The 16,389-nt window shown below is 40.6% G+C and overlaps 1 protein-coding gene across 1 annotated transcript in view; it reads right to left on the bottom strand.

Annotated features, from left to right (window-relative positions):
* LOC129862629 (cytosolic carboxypeptidase 4) overlaps nucleotides 1-15,924 on the bottom strand; it is a 155,808-nt gene extending 139,884 nt beyond the window's left edge. Inside the window, exons 1-2 of the mRNA XM_055934473.1 lie at nucleotides 15,795-15,924; nucleotides 2,124-2,194 (exon numbers count right to left, since the gene is read on the bottom strand). Coding sequence (XP_055790448.1) covers nucleotides 2,124-2,194; nucleotides 15,795-15,870 — 147 coding nt within the window. The 5' untranslated portion in view covers nucleotides 15,871-15,924. The remainder of the gene's footprint in view (nucleotides 1-2,123; nucleotides 2,195-15,794) is intronic.
* Nucleotides 15,925-16,389: the final 465 nt, after the last annotated feature.

The raw sequence follows: 16,389 nt of genomic DNA on the forward strand, positions 1-16,389 counted from the left end.
CCTGCCTGTCCCTGACCCTGAGTCCGCCTGCCTTCATGTACGTTTGCCCTACCCTGGATTTTCGTCCCCTGCCTGCCTTGACCTGTCTTTGTCTGCCCCTGTTTGCTACAATAAACAGTGCTACTTTGACAGTCTGCATCTGGGTCTTACCTTGATCCTTGATACTATTACTGAACAAGAATATAAACACAACATGTAAAGTGTTGGTCCCATGTTTCATGAGCTGAAATAAAATATCCCAGAAATGTTTCATACCGTACACACAAAAAGCTTATTTCTCTCATATTTTGTGCACAAATTTGTTTACATCCCTGTTAGTGAGAATTTCTCCTTTGCCAAGATAATCCATCCACCTTACAGGTGTGGCATATCAAGAAGCTGATTAAGCAGCATGATCATTACACAGGTGCACCTTGTGCTGGGGACAATAAAAGGCAACTCAAAAATGTGAAGTTTTGTCACACAACACAATGCCACAGATGTCTCAGGTTTTGAGGGAGCGTGCAATTCGCATGCTGACTGCAGGAATGTCCACCAGTGCTGTTGCCAGCTGATGAAACTGAGTATTTCTGTATGTAATAAAGCCCTTTTGAAGGGAAAAACTCATTCTGATTGGCTGGGCCTGGCTCCCCAGTGGGTGGGCCTATGCCCTCCCAGGACAAAATTCAAATACTGTTTCTACCAACAAGCATGGTAAAAAAAATTATATTTAAAAAAATACAAAGTTGTCCATTTTTATATAAGAATACAAAGTTGTTTATATTTATGTTGTTTATGTGTTGTTTACATTTGAAATTCAGTTTGTTATAAATGCAATTCTATTTTCATACTATTTTCTAATTTCATACTTTTTTATTGCAAATACACGACAACCATGAAGGCCAAAACATATAACAGCTTTGACATAATCGAAAATGTAATTACTTACAAACTTGTGAAAAAAACGAATAGTCTACCAACATGCTTGACAACTGTGGTTCAACAGAACCAAATGCATCAACAGCACCAACAACATAACATTATGAAACTGGTTTTAAATGTGGATCCTGACAACCGCAGTACTGAGGGATCAGCTGCATTCACTGGGCTGTAGATAATATCTCACACACCATCCGTTCTATATTGTAATCCTCTGCTCCTCTCCCACCAGAACAGCTACAGTATAGCTAGCTATCCCCACTGACATCTGCCCGCCAGCCTTCTGCCGGCCTTCATACAGCTGGTCATGCATTTCACTTCACAAGCTTTTTCATACACAAGTTAATGTCATGTAAACTACACAAACAGATTTATGAACTAGTTTAGCTACTTTAAATAAAGTGGGCACAAACCAATATTGGAAAATATTTTTCACCATTTATTTAATTCAGTTAGGAGTGTATAAATTACAGTATTCTCAACACTGACTAACAGTACACTAAAATACTACTACTATACAATATACTAACATTTAAATGGCAATATGTTTACCATCTCATAAAAATTATTTGAACACAACCTAAATTGAAACTTACATTTATAGAAGCTACACAGTAAGCTACATTATTAGCTGTAATACTAGAGTGAACTATGCCCTGTGATAATTTGTAGGAACAGTAGCTGTTTGGCAAGTGAAAGTTGTGAACATGTTTCCAGGTAATATTTTCTGGGTGTTGATGCTTATGATCCCCATTCTGAGACGTTGGAACTATAAGGTTCTATCTGCAAAAATAGGATTCTGAGATAGATAATTGGCCTTAATGGTCCGAACCCTCAGTGGTTTGAATGGTATCAGTGATTTGTATTTAGTATTCTTTTGAACTTAATAACATGAAGAGTACTATATACAGTAGTTAGAGAACATTGAACAGAACAAGGCTATGTCAATAACTACATTTTGACAAAAATGCAGATAGAACCTTATAGTCCCAAGCTCTCCATTTATCTTCCTCTTTCAGCTCTACGGAGAAAGTGCCTGTTGCTAGCCTAGCGTCCCTTTCCCGTCCGTCAGCAGATCCCCTGCCCACTTTATTTGGAGCGTTCCACTTTAGACTGCCATGTCAGCGACCGTGGGCAAACAGAGACACAGTCACACACCGTGACAGGCACACACATACACAGTCCCAGAACCAGTTTGTTCCTACCTGCAGAGTAGACAGGAGAACCTCTAGTCCGCTGGAGCTGCCGGGGGCTGCCATGCTGGCCCGTACTCGCTCTGAAGGTACACAGGGGAAACAGAAAGGAAGATCAGGCTAGAATCAAGCCCACCTCACACACACACACAGACCCAGCCAAGGAGACTAGCAGCAGCGATACACAGTCTCCTTGTGGCTTAACTTAACAAGGAAGCCTAGTGGAGCTGTGAGAGAAGGGTGCTCAGCTGCAGGCTGAAACTCTATCTCCACGGATAAATCCCTGTGCTCCATTTGTTGCTGGACGTTGAGATGAGTTTCCTATAAAAAGGGCCTGACAAGACTCAGGGATTAAACGGAGCCCTGCATTCCACAGGAGGCCGCCCTAGTTTAGGAAAACACACAGGGGCTAGAGAGAGGAGTGTGTGTGTCGTTATTATGTTTGGGTGGAGGGGGGTGTCTGTGGTGGCTGGAGGGGGGAGCTTGACCGGACAAATGGGAAACTATCATCCATGTTAGTAGTTAGTGTTTCATCAGATGCATTTAAAAACTTTCAGGGTGTTGGTTAATAACTATAGAGTATCACAGAGTCATAATACCCATAAAACCTGGCGGTCTAACAGGGAAATGGTTCCAATCGTTTTTCCACCATAAACATTTCCCATAAGGGATTTTAGAAAAACTTCAAATAAAGGCTGTGTTTCGTGTAGGCATGATGATTTGATAACCATGCAAATCTCTCTCGTACAAGGTGACTTTTATCAACATATTCGGCTGTATTGACACCGCAAAAAACGAAATGCTAATTAGCTGTTAATGTGGCTATCAGAAAGAACTACGAATGCCATGATGATCTGGACAAGACTGCTGAATCGAGGCAAAGGTAAGAATCTCTGAATTGACTATCTAATGTTAGCTAAATGTAGTAATGTATAAATTAGCTACATTTCATTAAATGGACCATTCTGTAAACTGACCTGTGCAAGTTTTAAATTGACCCAATTCCTGTTAGCAAAGTTGTCAGATAGAGATGACGTGCATGAGCTTGCAGGGATTGTAGTTTTTCATGATGTCTACTTTGATGCAAATTAGTATTTTTAAATCTGAGAGTCAATGAGCTGAATATATTGATAAAAGTCACTTTGTCCGAGAGAGATTTATTTCCCTGTTTGACCGCTAGGTTTTATGGGTATTATGACAACTCCACTGTGGGGCTCTATTGAAGCGAACAATAATGACACAATGAGAACATGAAAGACATTACACCTACCCTTTCCCTTTGAACCTATGGTAAAAGCTTCAGTTTTGTTTTCCATTTTGCAACACTAATGAACAATAGGTCACACACATCCAGTGGTAACAACTATTTAAAAAACAGCACACAACCAACACATTGAGGTTTCATAGGAAATACAAACGCCACACGGTATTTAACTGCTTTTAATGCCTAGTCTATTCACACGTACAGGGGCTAAATGTCTCACATGAATAGTGTCATTTAAAATCTTCCACAGGCAAAGTGTGATTGGCGTAGGATTATTTGTGTTTGGGAAATATTATGTCGTGTGAATGGCGTCATGGGAATAGAGTGGTCGAGCTAACCACAGCAAACAACAAGGACACATTACAGTAGCAGATAGTTTATTAAACAAATCATTTGCTTAAATTGGAGATAGTTGTTAGGTAAGGGAAATCAACAATGAAGGAAAATTATTCCTCAATATTGTTTTCCATTGCTGTGTTAGATTAATTTTACCTGATTCAAATTTGATCTGCTGGTGTCAACCTATTTATGATTATCCACATAATGCAAGGTCTCTGCATACCTAACTCTTTAACAGAAATGTGCGTGACGCATACAGTACAGTATGTATATTTTCCCATGATCATTTATGTCAATGTTAAAGGGACACATACAGTGACATACAGAAATAGACTGAGAACTTTCTGCTTTAAGAAATGTTGCAAGCAACACATTCAGTGCTAAATGCTGTTCCACAAGTGGGCCAGCAGGGCCCTCAGTGAAGATACTGTTACGAAAGCCCAAGCTGGACACGTTCTCATGAGACAGATCATACAAAGGTGAAGTGTCCTTGCTTTTGAAAACTGATACTCTTCTTCTTTAGGTTTCCCTTACGTTTACAGTGGATTGACACGTCTTTGGCTCATGCCCTTGTGAAGAGGGCAGTGTCTGGGTAGAACGAGGGGAGGGGAGCGACAATGGAGCCAATAAGGCAAACTCAAGCGCAGTTGGTGGGCTGACAGAGAAATCATCACCTCAAATTGTACACACCGCCTTCTTCTAAAAAAACTCCCTTTAAAGGCCCACAGGAAGAGAATTCTTTCCCTATGACATTGGCCATCCTCCCCAAGCCCTGGATCATCTTTATAGAGCTCATTAAAATGTCATATAACGATGGTGTTTCATCAAATCATATGACAACACTGTAATGGGTCCTATTCCTCCTCAAAACCCCATCAGTGTATGGCTATGGAGAACAGAATGAGTATGTATGAGCTGAGCTATTTTTACCATGTGGATTAGAGAAAGGATGGACAGGAGAGGCTGTAAATTATGAGCGATGACAGCAGGGTATGTCAAGAGGAACTTTCTGGCACTAACGGATGAATGGAACATGGTGTTCGCTCTGAAGGAATATATGCAATACTGAGGATAATACTGATCTGCTGTTAGTTTAGGGAAACCCACTCACCAGTCCTAGGACACAAACACAACCAGAACAGAACAGAACCGTAAACAAGGCCGGTTCTAGGGGGTTCAGGGTTGGGCATTGCCCACCCAAAATGTCATGTTGCAGTAACCAAGCTTGAAACAGACAAAAAATGTCTGACTGCCCACAAGGATTTATCATCTTAGAGCCAGCCCTGACTGTAAATTATGAAATGTGACACAACGAGCGGCACGTAAACTTTCAAACGTACTGTCATGTCACCATCTCCACTCTCTCTCCACCTTTCAGTGCCCCGGTTTTCACATCATATTGAGTGTTGAGAGAGGTCTTAGAGCATAGTATTTAGCCTTTATTGAGTATAAGGCCTTTGATTCTTTGAGCATCTAACAACCCATAGGATGATTCTTCACGAAACCAGGACTAAAAAGGACCATGATTTAATCCATAGAATGGTCCTGTGGAGGAAGGATTGCTGACATATACTTGACATGTGTATCTAAAATCATAATTGGGAAATAATTCATTGAAGTTAGAATATGTCTGATATTTTGGCATTACCCAGGCTTCATTCAAGACTTCATAATGTTTCATATGTACTGTAGGTGCTACAAAGTAAGTATTGGTGTCATATGAAGCTTGCTCTGTAACATGAGTAGTATTTTCACTAACAATTTTCTTACATTCATTTATGAATATGGACAAATCTAAATAGGAATCACACAAAGAACCAACTGTTAAATCAACTGCTTTTATCTCAGTTGTTTAACTGGCTTTAGAATAGTTTTTCTATGACCACTGTAACATTAAAGGTCAACCTCTACGTCCAGACTTGAGGATTTTTCAGAGCTACTGTAACAACCACTACAGTACACAGCACAGTCATGATCTCCTAGAAGACATCATCCAGACAGACCGACGTCTAGGGAAACAAGGTGGTGTGTACTCTGATAGCGGTGGCCGAGATCCAACTCAAGGCTAGAGGATGTGTATGACGCTGGCTGATAAAACGGGGAGGCTTAGCTTACCCATCCTCACCAAAGATGAGTGACGAATGGCTAAGATGTTCTATAACGCCATATGGATTTCAGCTGTTCATAAGTGGGTACATTTCCTTAGAGGTTGCTTGTTATTGAGCTAAAATTAGACTCGAACCAATAATGTCAGTCATTATGGTCAATGTTTAATAGTCTTTGATGGACCACTTTGAATTTGGTGGGCTACTTTTTTGTATTGGCATTAGATATCAATAGAATAAATCAGAGTCTAAAAACCTGTTGTTAGCATGTCAAGCCTTATGATAATGTCCTGAAGAGTTTCTCTTCTTGGGTTTACGTTTTTTTCTATAATATATACAGAACTTTATCTGCTTAACTTAGGAAACGAATACGAATTTATGTAAATTATGTAAATTATCAAACTGTGGACAGGTAGTATTTATAGTATTTCAGGAGGCGTATAACTTTTCATATCCATTTTCCATTTAAAAGACATGTCATGTCTTGGGAACACTTTGCATAGTTTCACAGTGGGGGGCTTGGAATGCTTGTATGGCTTGTCCATATGGTCCCTAATGTACACGGAACAAAAAAATAAATGCAACATGCAACAATATCAAAGATGTTACTGAATAACAGTTCATATAACGATATCAGTCAATTGAAATCAATTAATTAGGCCCTAATCTAATGGTTTCACATGTCTGGGAAAACAGATATGCATCTGTTGGTCACAGATACCTAAAAAAAGTAGAGGCATAGATCAGAAAACCAGTCAAGTCTCTTTCACAGAGTTCACATAGAGTTGATCAGGTTGTTGATTGTGGCCTCTGGAATGGTGTCCCACTCCTCTTCAATGGCTGTGCGAAGTTGTTGGATATTGGTTGGATATTGGAACTGGAACACGCTGTTGTACGTGTTGATCCAGAGCATCCCAAACATGCTCAATGGGTGACATGTCTGGGACATTTTCAGCTTCCAGGAATTGTGTACAGATCCTTGCGATATGAGACCATGCATTATCATGCTTAAACATTAGGCGATTGCGGTGGGTGAATGGCACGACAATGGGCATCAGAATCTCGTCACGGTATCGATAAAATGCAATTGTGTTCGTTGTCCATAGCTTATGCCTGCCCATACCATAACCCATACCATGGCCTTTTATTGTCCCCGGCACAAGGTGCACCTGTGTAATGATCATGCTGTTTAATCAGCTTATTGATTTGCCACAGCTGTCAGGTGGATGGATTAACTTGGCAAAGGAGAAATGCTCACGATCAGGGATGTAAACAAATTTGTGCACAACATTTGAGAGAAATAAGCTTTTTGTGCGTGTGGAACATTTCTGGGATTGTTTACTTCAGCTCATGAAACATGGGACCAACACTTTACATGTTGAGTTTATATTTTTGTTCAGTATATAAATTGCATATGGTGCACACAGCCCAATCTAAACACTAGAGGGGGGTATACCTTTCCTTGCTTAATCAAATCATGGGGGTAATAAACTGGTAATGCTATAGAAGTGTTGTGTACAGATTATACCAACTTTGTTACAAAAAAAAGTGTGTACCATTATCCAACATGGCTAACTTGGGATGTATTTGTTTTGTAAGTGTGTTCATGTGTGTACACCAAAATAAACATTGTGTACTTTAAGGGACCACCTGTCAGAGAGCTCTGTTCAAAGTGGGCGCTAATAGCAATATCTGTGGAATAATGTTTGCAGGACTACAGCGATTATATTGTTAACAACACAGATTTTACAAGCCATCACAATTTGGACACTTAAATAAGTATGAGTATTTCTGTCATCGTAAGAGAGTTTCAATTTAACATTTGATGAAGTCATAGTCAATCTGACTGGCTCATTACCGAGCTGATAAAAGTTATACAGATTATAAAACTATCTGTAAAAGGCATTTTGCTCTGATAAAACAGACAGGGCAAATGACTGTGTTAATACGATTAAGTTTAGTGAAAATACAGTTGACTGAGCCTAGTGAGGATAAGTAATTCCATGGTTGGGAATTGACTTCCCTGCAGACTATACAGAGACATGCCTGATCTTGCTGGGGTCGGCTGGGTTGGGTATACAGCTCCCCCACCACTTCCTGCATTAACCCCCTTTTACACTCGTCCCAAAGACAACGGATACCCCACAACACCCCCCTTCTTCTTTTGAACCATTCAACTATCCAACCAAAGATAGCGCCCTAAATCCAACATGCTGTTGACCTGCTGCTGAGGGGACAGAGATCATTATTCACACACCTAAAATACTCTCTCCGCTATGCTAAGCCATGTCCATGTGTTGACGGTCTTCAGAGACCAATCCCAACTGCCTGTTGGACCTGTAGCAGGGTGCTCAGCAGACAAACTCGGACAGAGGGGAATCCTTGGGAAGAACAGAATGGGTTGAATGATGTCAGTTTGGGATTACCACTGTGAATTTAACGGGGATGCAAAGGGCACTGTGAAGTTCATGGGCTAAAGAGTTGGCAGTAAGGCAGGTGGGTGACAGTGAGGATTAAGGTGGCAAAGGGAACCAGCGGAGAGCCAAGGCTCCACAGACCACAAGGGGTTTGGCTGAAGGACAGGACACATGGCTTGATTTCAACCCCCCCCCCCCAAAAGAAACACCCTGTATTTAGACTTTCTCTCTCCTCTGTTGTTGTCTAGTCAAAGTGCTATGATCCCACAGGCAATACAGTCTGGATACAACTCTACTGTACATAAAACACTTCCTATACTGTAAATAGAATCCATTCATCTTAATATAGCATATTCAATAACCAAATAACATTTTTTGAAAAATTATCTAGCTGTAAGCTTTTTTTAAACATAAACGGTTAACACAACAGCAAATCATGCAATAGAGAGTTCATATTCCTTTCTGCTGTATAGTGAAAGGTGCAGGGACGTAACCTTGCTAGCCATTGACTTGCAAATGCAGCAATAAATCAGAAATAACTTAATGAAAGCAAACAGATGGAAAATAAATGAGCCACTGCCTAACGCCAAATGAGCCAGAGAAAGACCGGCTCCAGAATGTGTCGATCTGAGGGAGAGTGGGAGAGAGCAAGAGAAAGAGAGGGTGTTTTGCATGTGTGTGTGCGTGTGTGTGTGTGTGTGTGTGTGTGTGTGTGTGTGTGTGTGTGTGTGTGTGTGTGTGTGTGTGTGTGTGTGTGTGTGTGTGTGTGTGTGTGTGTGTGTGTGTGTGTGTGTGTGTGTGTGTGTGCAGGTGTGTGTGTGTGTGTGTGCAGGTGTTTTAAGTGTATAGCCTATATGTGCTTGATGTATAGGCCTCCTGTACGTGTTGGTGGCGTCAGAATGGAGTTGGGTTGAGAAGTCAACCATGTTTCACCCTGACCCTCTTCCTGACAACACAGGCCAGGCTGGCAGGGAGATGAAACTGGCCCGAGATGGAACCAGAGAGGAGAGCAGCCAGCTGCTAGGACCAGATATAACCTTATTACACCGCAGCATTCAGAGTACGGACCAGGTACACTTTTTCTCCCGTCAAGGGGACCAAGGAGGCCAAATCTACAATGAACTTGTATGAGCCGACAATGAACGTGAGGGGGGCTGTAACGAGAAGGCTGCACAGTGTAGCCTATGGGGTAACATACTGTATAATTAAAGTGAGGAAGCAGATTGAAATGAAGCTATTCTTTGCCAAATTACATCTGATATTCGAAGGGAGACAATTACATTAAAAATAGACATGAGATAACAGGGGGATTCAACGAAAAGATAATCTGCTGTGATAGTGGTATTGGACGTACAGTAAATAAGTGGTGTGCTCTTATCCATGAAGTGTGTTCTTACGCCTTCTAAATCTAAGGGCATAATTTAGCCATCAAGTCTTCAGACGTTTGAAAAAATAAAAAATATTCAGCGTAGGAGACTATCTAACAGAATAGTAGTTTATGAAAGAGAGGAAAAAGTGTACCTTTGCCCCAGTGCTCTATCGGTTACTGACACAGGTGCAAAAGGATTTGTTGTGTTAAGATTAAATATTATAGTCTGACAATTATTATTAGTTTTCTTTGCTACAGTGGGAAGCCAATTTGTGGTCATGCACCAAATGGATGACCCTAACATTTCAACAAAACATGAGAACTTTATATGTAGACATCAAGATGTGCTCCGATTACAGTTTGGCCTGTGAAATGTGCGAATGAAATTCGTCTTTATCCCCCTTACACTAAAGGACATCGAATACAGTCATCAAGTACTGTATATGCAGGCAATACAATATAATGGTTACATGAGTTGCATAGACGTTTTGGGGGCCCTAAGCAAGATTTGGTTGGGGGCCCCCCCACCTTGTGGGCAAAACGTTTTAGTGGACCTGCAATTGGCAGCAGAGAGAAAAATGTACAGCTTTTAAGTAAATGTCCTGCAAATCTACACATTTTTCCATGGGGCGTAGAGAAAATGTTGCTGTTTTAAAGCACATTTTCTGCGATTCAAAAAACAAAAAATGGGGGGTGGGGGGGTGAGAGAAAAGTGAGCACATTTCTTGCAGTTCTACACATTTTACCATTGGATAAATGGAAGATTTTTCAGTTTTAAGGCTAATTCCCTGCAGTTCTACACAGTTTGCCATTGGATGGATGGAAGATTTTTCAGTTTTAAGGCTAATTCCCTGCAGTTCTACACATTTTGCCATTGGATGGATGGAAGATTTTTCAGTTTTAAGGCTAATTCCCTGCAGTTCTACACATTTTGCCATTGGATGGATGGAAGATTTTTCAGTTTTAAGGCTAATTCCCTGCAGTTCTACACATTTTGCCATTGGATGGATGGAAGATTTTTCAGTTTTAAGGCTAATTCCCTGCAGTTCTACACATTTTGCCATTGGATGGATGGAAGATTTTTCAGTTTTAAGGCTAATTCCCTGCAGTTCTACACATTTTGCCATTGGATGGATGGAAGATTTTTCAGTTTTAAGGCTAATTCCCTGCAGTTCTACACATTTTGCCATTGGATGGATGGAAGATTTTTCAGTTTTAAGGCTAATTCCCTGCAGTTCTACACATTTTGCCATTGGATGGATGGAAGATTTTTCAGTTTTAAGGCTAATTCCCTGCAGTTCTACACATTTTGCCATTGGATGGATGGAAGATTTTTCAGTTTTAAGGCTAATTCCCTGCATTTCTACACATTTTGCAATGACTTATGCCATCTTCATATGATATCAATTAATGGGGGCCCCTGGAGGTCAGGGCCACTTGGCATGTGCCTTGAGTGCCCAGTAAGTAATTTAGCCATGAGGTAAGTTAGTCTAGCCAGCTTTCTAAAACTTGTAACAATTACAAGGTTTAAATAGCTGGCTAGCTAACTTAGCTATCAATTGAGTGACTGAATGGCAGTGATTGACAAAATATGAGGAAAATTGCCGTTCAAATCTGGCCTAGTGGCCGTGGGGCCCTAAGCAACCGCTTATGTTGATTATGTATAGAAACGGCCCTGATGAGCTGTAAAATTCAAACATGTAATAGACTGTAGAGCCAAGTTGTCCCTATAAAGCTTTATTCATGCCTCACAATAAAATAATGTTGTCCAGCTAAAGTATGAAGCCTAATATTTAGCATAATTTTGAGCCATGTAATAGTCGTAGTTAGCGTTTTAGGATGCTAGCGTTCAGATAGTCCCTCTGCCCTCATTGCCTTCCGGTGTGTAGGTTGTCTCGTCATCTGAAAAGTTACGGTCTGAAAGGTTACACCATCTCCTTTGCTACTCTCTTTTTGCTGTGAAACACATCTTGGTGGCCATTACATCCAAATGTCCCATTTCAACCATCATCGGTATACACTCTACAATACCAGCTAAGACTTAAATCACACTAATGTTTCTTAACGATGGACATAACACACTAAGGGCTCTATTTTCGGGTGGCGGTAAGGAGGCGCAAGTGTCAAACGCCGATAGTTTGCAATTTTGTTTGCAATTCCTTAAAGACCTGCACCAATATGCCAATTTCAATGTGCACAAATATATATTTAAGACCGTCCAAAAGCTGGTCTTAGCTGTATCGCAGTTGGTTATGGTATTAGTAGAAGTAGCCTTGTGTACATTGCCAATGTATTATTAAAATATTACAAGCAGCAAACCACTCATTCCCCTTTTTATTTCTATTGAACAGTATTTTTGTCCAGCTTCTGTGAAACATTTGGACTCATTATGTACAATACCCATTGCATAAAAGGTGTCAGTAACTGTAGGAAGCCTGCTAAGGAACATTTAATTGTTTTAAAGATTGCTTATTGTTTTTCGTTTATCACTTTTTCAAAAAGGAATCTTCCACTTACCTCTGTTGGACCTAACTGTCAAATCACAGGAATTCCGATGGCTGCCCACGGTGCTGAATCCACTTGTAGGCTATATTTGCCTGTTTGTTTGTTCACCTTTTACGTGGCAAAGTCACTAGTGGCCATGTCAACGGCTATGGTAGGCTATAGCTATATATATTTAGGAGCAGTAATGGTGAGTGGACATTCCCCTTTCTCATTATATTGGATATTTTTCCAGCTCCTGTGGAATGTTTGGATGTGCGTAAAACCCTCCATAGTCTACGTTGTCTTAGGCCTAATATGATATGCCCACAGGGAGCAATTATGGTGCCTGTAACTGTATTTAGACATAGCCTATTTAAAACAAGTTTATTTTATTAGAATCTTTTTAGGCCTTATCAATAGTGAATTTAATCTTGCTTATTGACAATGTTTGGCTTGTCCATGGCTCAGACATAACACATTTTACAGTAGGCCTAGGCCTATATCAGTGCAAATGCTATGTTAACAATATATTGAAGCCATGTAATTAGAGTTCAAAAACAAGTTTAACATATTTAACAAATATAGGATAGGCTTACATTTTGGTATTTTGGTACTGTAGGCTATTTAACAAACTAGGCTATAACAGAGTAACATTTGAATTGGAGTTGATGATAATGTGATACATAAAAGACCATAAATACACAACTTGAAGCAACTACATATTTAGCCAGGGTGCACACTCTGATTGGCCAGTGAGGGGTCAACACACTTTCAAATTGTTTTTTCATCAAAACCCAGCACTTTCGTGCTATCACCAGCTACTGCGGCCATAATTCTGGTTGTGAAAATAGTAGACCCACAAACCTATAGCACTACCGCCAGTGCATAGAATTTGATTTGTTAAAATAGACCCCTAAAAAGACAGGTGTCAAATCATAAAGGATGTCCACTCCTAAATCTAACCTACAACCTGTGGCTGAGATCTTGTAAGAATTTGCGCGGGGGGTTGTGGCTGTAAACGTCAAATGACTGCTTACTGCTTCAGAAATTGCTGAACGATGTCCTGTATATTTAGTATTGGATGACTATAAAATAGGGGTTAAACATCCAGTTCCTCAGGTCAAAATGTCAACTGATGACAAGGTGACCAGATGGTCATTTCTTGTTTTGGCTCCAGCAGCTATATTTAGGTGGGAGATTGAAACCTAGTATGTCATAAAACAAAGCTGAGGACGAATGCCGTGGCATTATGCGAGCCTTCATTAAGTTTCACTGGCTCTCTGACAGGTCCAATATCAGAGAATATCAACACCCCAAGATAACCTTACTAATATTTCAGAAGCAAGAAAGTAATTTGCCCCTTTAAAGCATTGTTTCCTTAGGTGACTAGTCCGTTGTTGAAAATAAATCAAGGAGGATGAAGACGGTAAATTTGATGTTAAACTTCAGAGGAAAATTAGAAACCACCTCCAGTCTGTGGAGACAAATCTTTCCTCACAGAAGCACGAGCCAGGGCTATTAGTCCTATTAGTCCACAGTTGCAAAGAAGCGCTATCACATTGCTAATCTGCAGAGCCACAACAGAGCGACATCTTTGTCCAGTTAAGGTGCATGAATTAGAGGTAACCTAAATCCTAGCTAATTAGCACATCACAGGGTAAACCAGGACTCAAATGGCTCGTTCGCAGTGGGATAGGATGATGAGACTGAAGGCATCTTTCATCAAACAGATTCCTCTCAGAACGACACAGAGGGATAACTATGGCTCTGTGAATAAGTTGCTATTAATAAGAAACAATTTCACCCTGGAGTTGAATTACCCCAGCACTGGTGGTCAGCGTTGGTGACACATACTGTCTTTTGGCTTTTACACTAAAGCTACCTAAATCCCTCTGTGGCACAAGAACAACAGTCATGTATTCAAATGACTCACTACTCAGTCAGAGCTAAAATTACCACTCTACCAGTGCTATGCTCTAATCATGAAAAGATACGTACCTAGAAGGTATCAAACCAATTTTTCCCCTTCTCATATGGTTTTTGTAGTAGCAGCTTCAAGCAAAACACCAAAATGAATGTGAATTTAAAACTGAATTGCTGAGATAATTAAAATCTCAAAACATGTCTGCTGTCAAGGCTAGATGCAATTGATGTATTTCTAATATGAAATGAAGATCTGTTGTTGAAGATTCAGTGTTAAGTTCAAGGTGTTTTACTGACAGACACACACACACGCACAACTTGCTACCATTTTATATAGCTCTCATCCCTACAGCCTAGCGAATTAAGCAAGGTGACTGCCTGTCACAACAGAACTAAATTCCCTCCCTAATCCACACACATACATGGTCTAGGAGTTATGACCTTCACCTGTGGGACATGTAGTTCTTGGCATCTCTCTCTCTCTCTCTCTCTCTCCCCCACCCTCTCTCTCTCTTTCTCACTTTCTCTGCTGAGTCGCCTCTCTCTCTGCTGATATCTTTCTCTCTCTTGATCCCCACACAATATGTTCAACTGCTCCTAAACACTGTTTTAATATACTTGACTCATACCGTATAACCTAGTATAACCTATTTGTGACTTTACAACATACAATATTGAAACAGATATAACCATCGAATATAACATTATCTGATAATGAAAGGGATAGCGCCATAGAAATGACTGGGTGGAAAGGAGAAGTAAGGGCATTTGTATAGCAATGCTTGACATTGTCAGCTTGCTACTCAGGTGCATCTAAAAACTGAGTTCTCGGTGAAATGAGTTCACAGAAGCCTCCTTAATGCATGGGCCTGTAAAGACACCGGACAAGATGACATACATTTCTATACATATCCAGTACACCGAAGCGAGCAAAACGGAGATTCTGTATACAGTCCCAAGTGTATCTCCTAATAGCAACACACCATGATACTGCTGTTGTGCTATCCTATTGGGTTCCACCCAGTTAATCAAGTAGAAGGTGTTACAATAAATATTTCCAAGTAGGCCTAATAGCCGACACCATACCGTATATATACTGCAATGTATATATCTGTTCCTATAGGTAACAGAAAGGATGTTGAAGCACAACTTTGCTGCATTGGACATATCTTGGTATTAGCTTGGAGGATCCTGTATCATCCTGCCTGCCTGCACCACCATTATTCAGATGAAGCATTTGTAATGTGGCAGAAAGAAGGAAGCATTTTTGTATTTTAACTTCAACACACAATAGTAATTAGGTAATCAACTCTAATTGACGAGATGTTCATTGAAACTACTAGGCTAGATATCAGTAAGGTAAATATATTTTTGCAAGACCAGTGGTGGTTTTTCATTGTGGAGACAGAAGGGGGAGAGGCAATGGGATGCCGAGTAATAAAACTGAACTCATGCATGAATTAGAATCACAGCCTCTAAAAAAGTAGCACGCAAGATAACATTGTGAAATTCTAATCTATGCTGGGATCCATGTTTGCACTGATACTAAAAATAATCATGTCTCTGACATAAAAAAATAAGGTAACACTGTACAGTGTTAACAAAAAGGATATGCATGCAATATTATTGCATAAACCGAGAGCTTTGCATGTGTAAGTCAAGCCCTGACTCTCACCACTTCTCAATGAATGATTCGAGACCTGCGCCAAGTGAGGGATTTCAAAAGCACATTCAAGACATATCAAGGATGCATACTGTATCAAGGATGCATATCCTGCTTACCACAGCAGGAGTAGTTACCCAGCTCTTTCAGGGTTCCGTTCCAGGTAAAGTTACTGCGTTTGCTGTAGTGGTGCATGGTTTGCGCTGTGTCTAACCCAGAAGGGGAATAAAGGATACATGTACAAGGGGGGCTCGGTCAGCTCTCCTTCCTCTCACTACTGTCTGTCCCCTGAGTGTGTTTCTCAGGGACAGCCCACCCGTTGAGCTCTGACTGGAGGAATGTGCCTGGCTGTGTTTTAAAACGCCCTTGTCCGTTAACTCTCCCATTGGACCTCTTGTGCGTCAAACAGTGACATGGATAAGTGAACTCTAGAGTGTAAATCACCCCAGCACTCTCTTGTCATCAAGATCAGCTTGTGGGTCCGGAGCCTCAGTGTGTGTGTGTGTGTGTGTGTGTGTGTGTGTGTGTGTGTGTGTGTGTGTGTGTGTGTGTGTGTGTGTGTGTGTGTGTGTGTGTGTGTGTGTGTGTGTGTGTGTGTGTGTGTGTGTGTGTGTGTGTTTGGTGAGATTTCTATTATTTCTCGTATGCAATATGAGTAGACAGGCAACAAATGTTTCCTTTGAACTCGAGCTGTTTAGAATAGATGTTGTAAAT

Source organism: Salvelinus fontinalis, chromosome 9, assembly GCF_029448725.1.
Source record: "Salvelinus fontinalis isolate EN_2023a chromosome 9, ASM2944872v1, whole genome shotgun sequence".
Classification (NCBI taxonomy): domain Eukaryota; kingdom Metazoa; phylum Chordata; class Actinopteri; order Salmoniformes; family Salmonidae; genus Salvelinus; species Salvelinus fontinalis.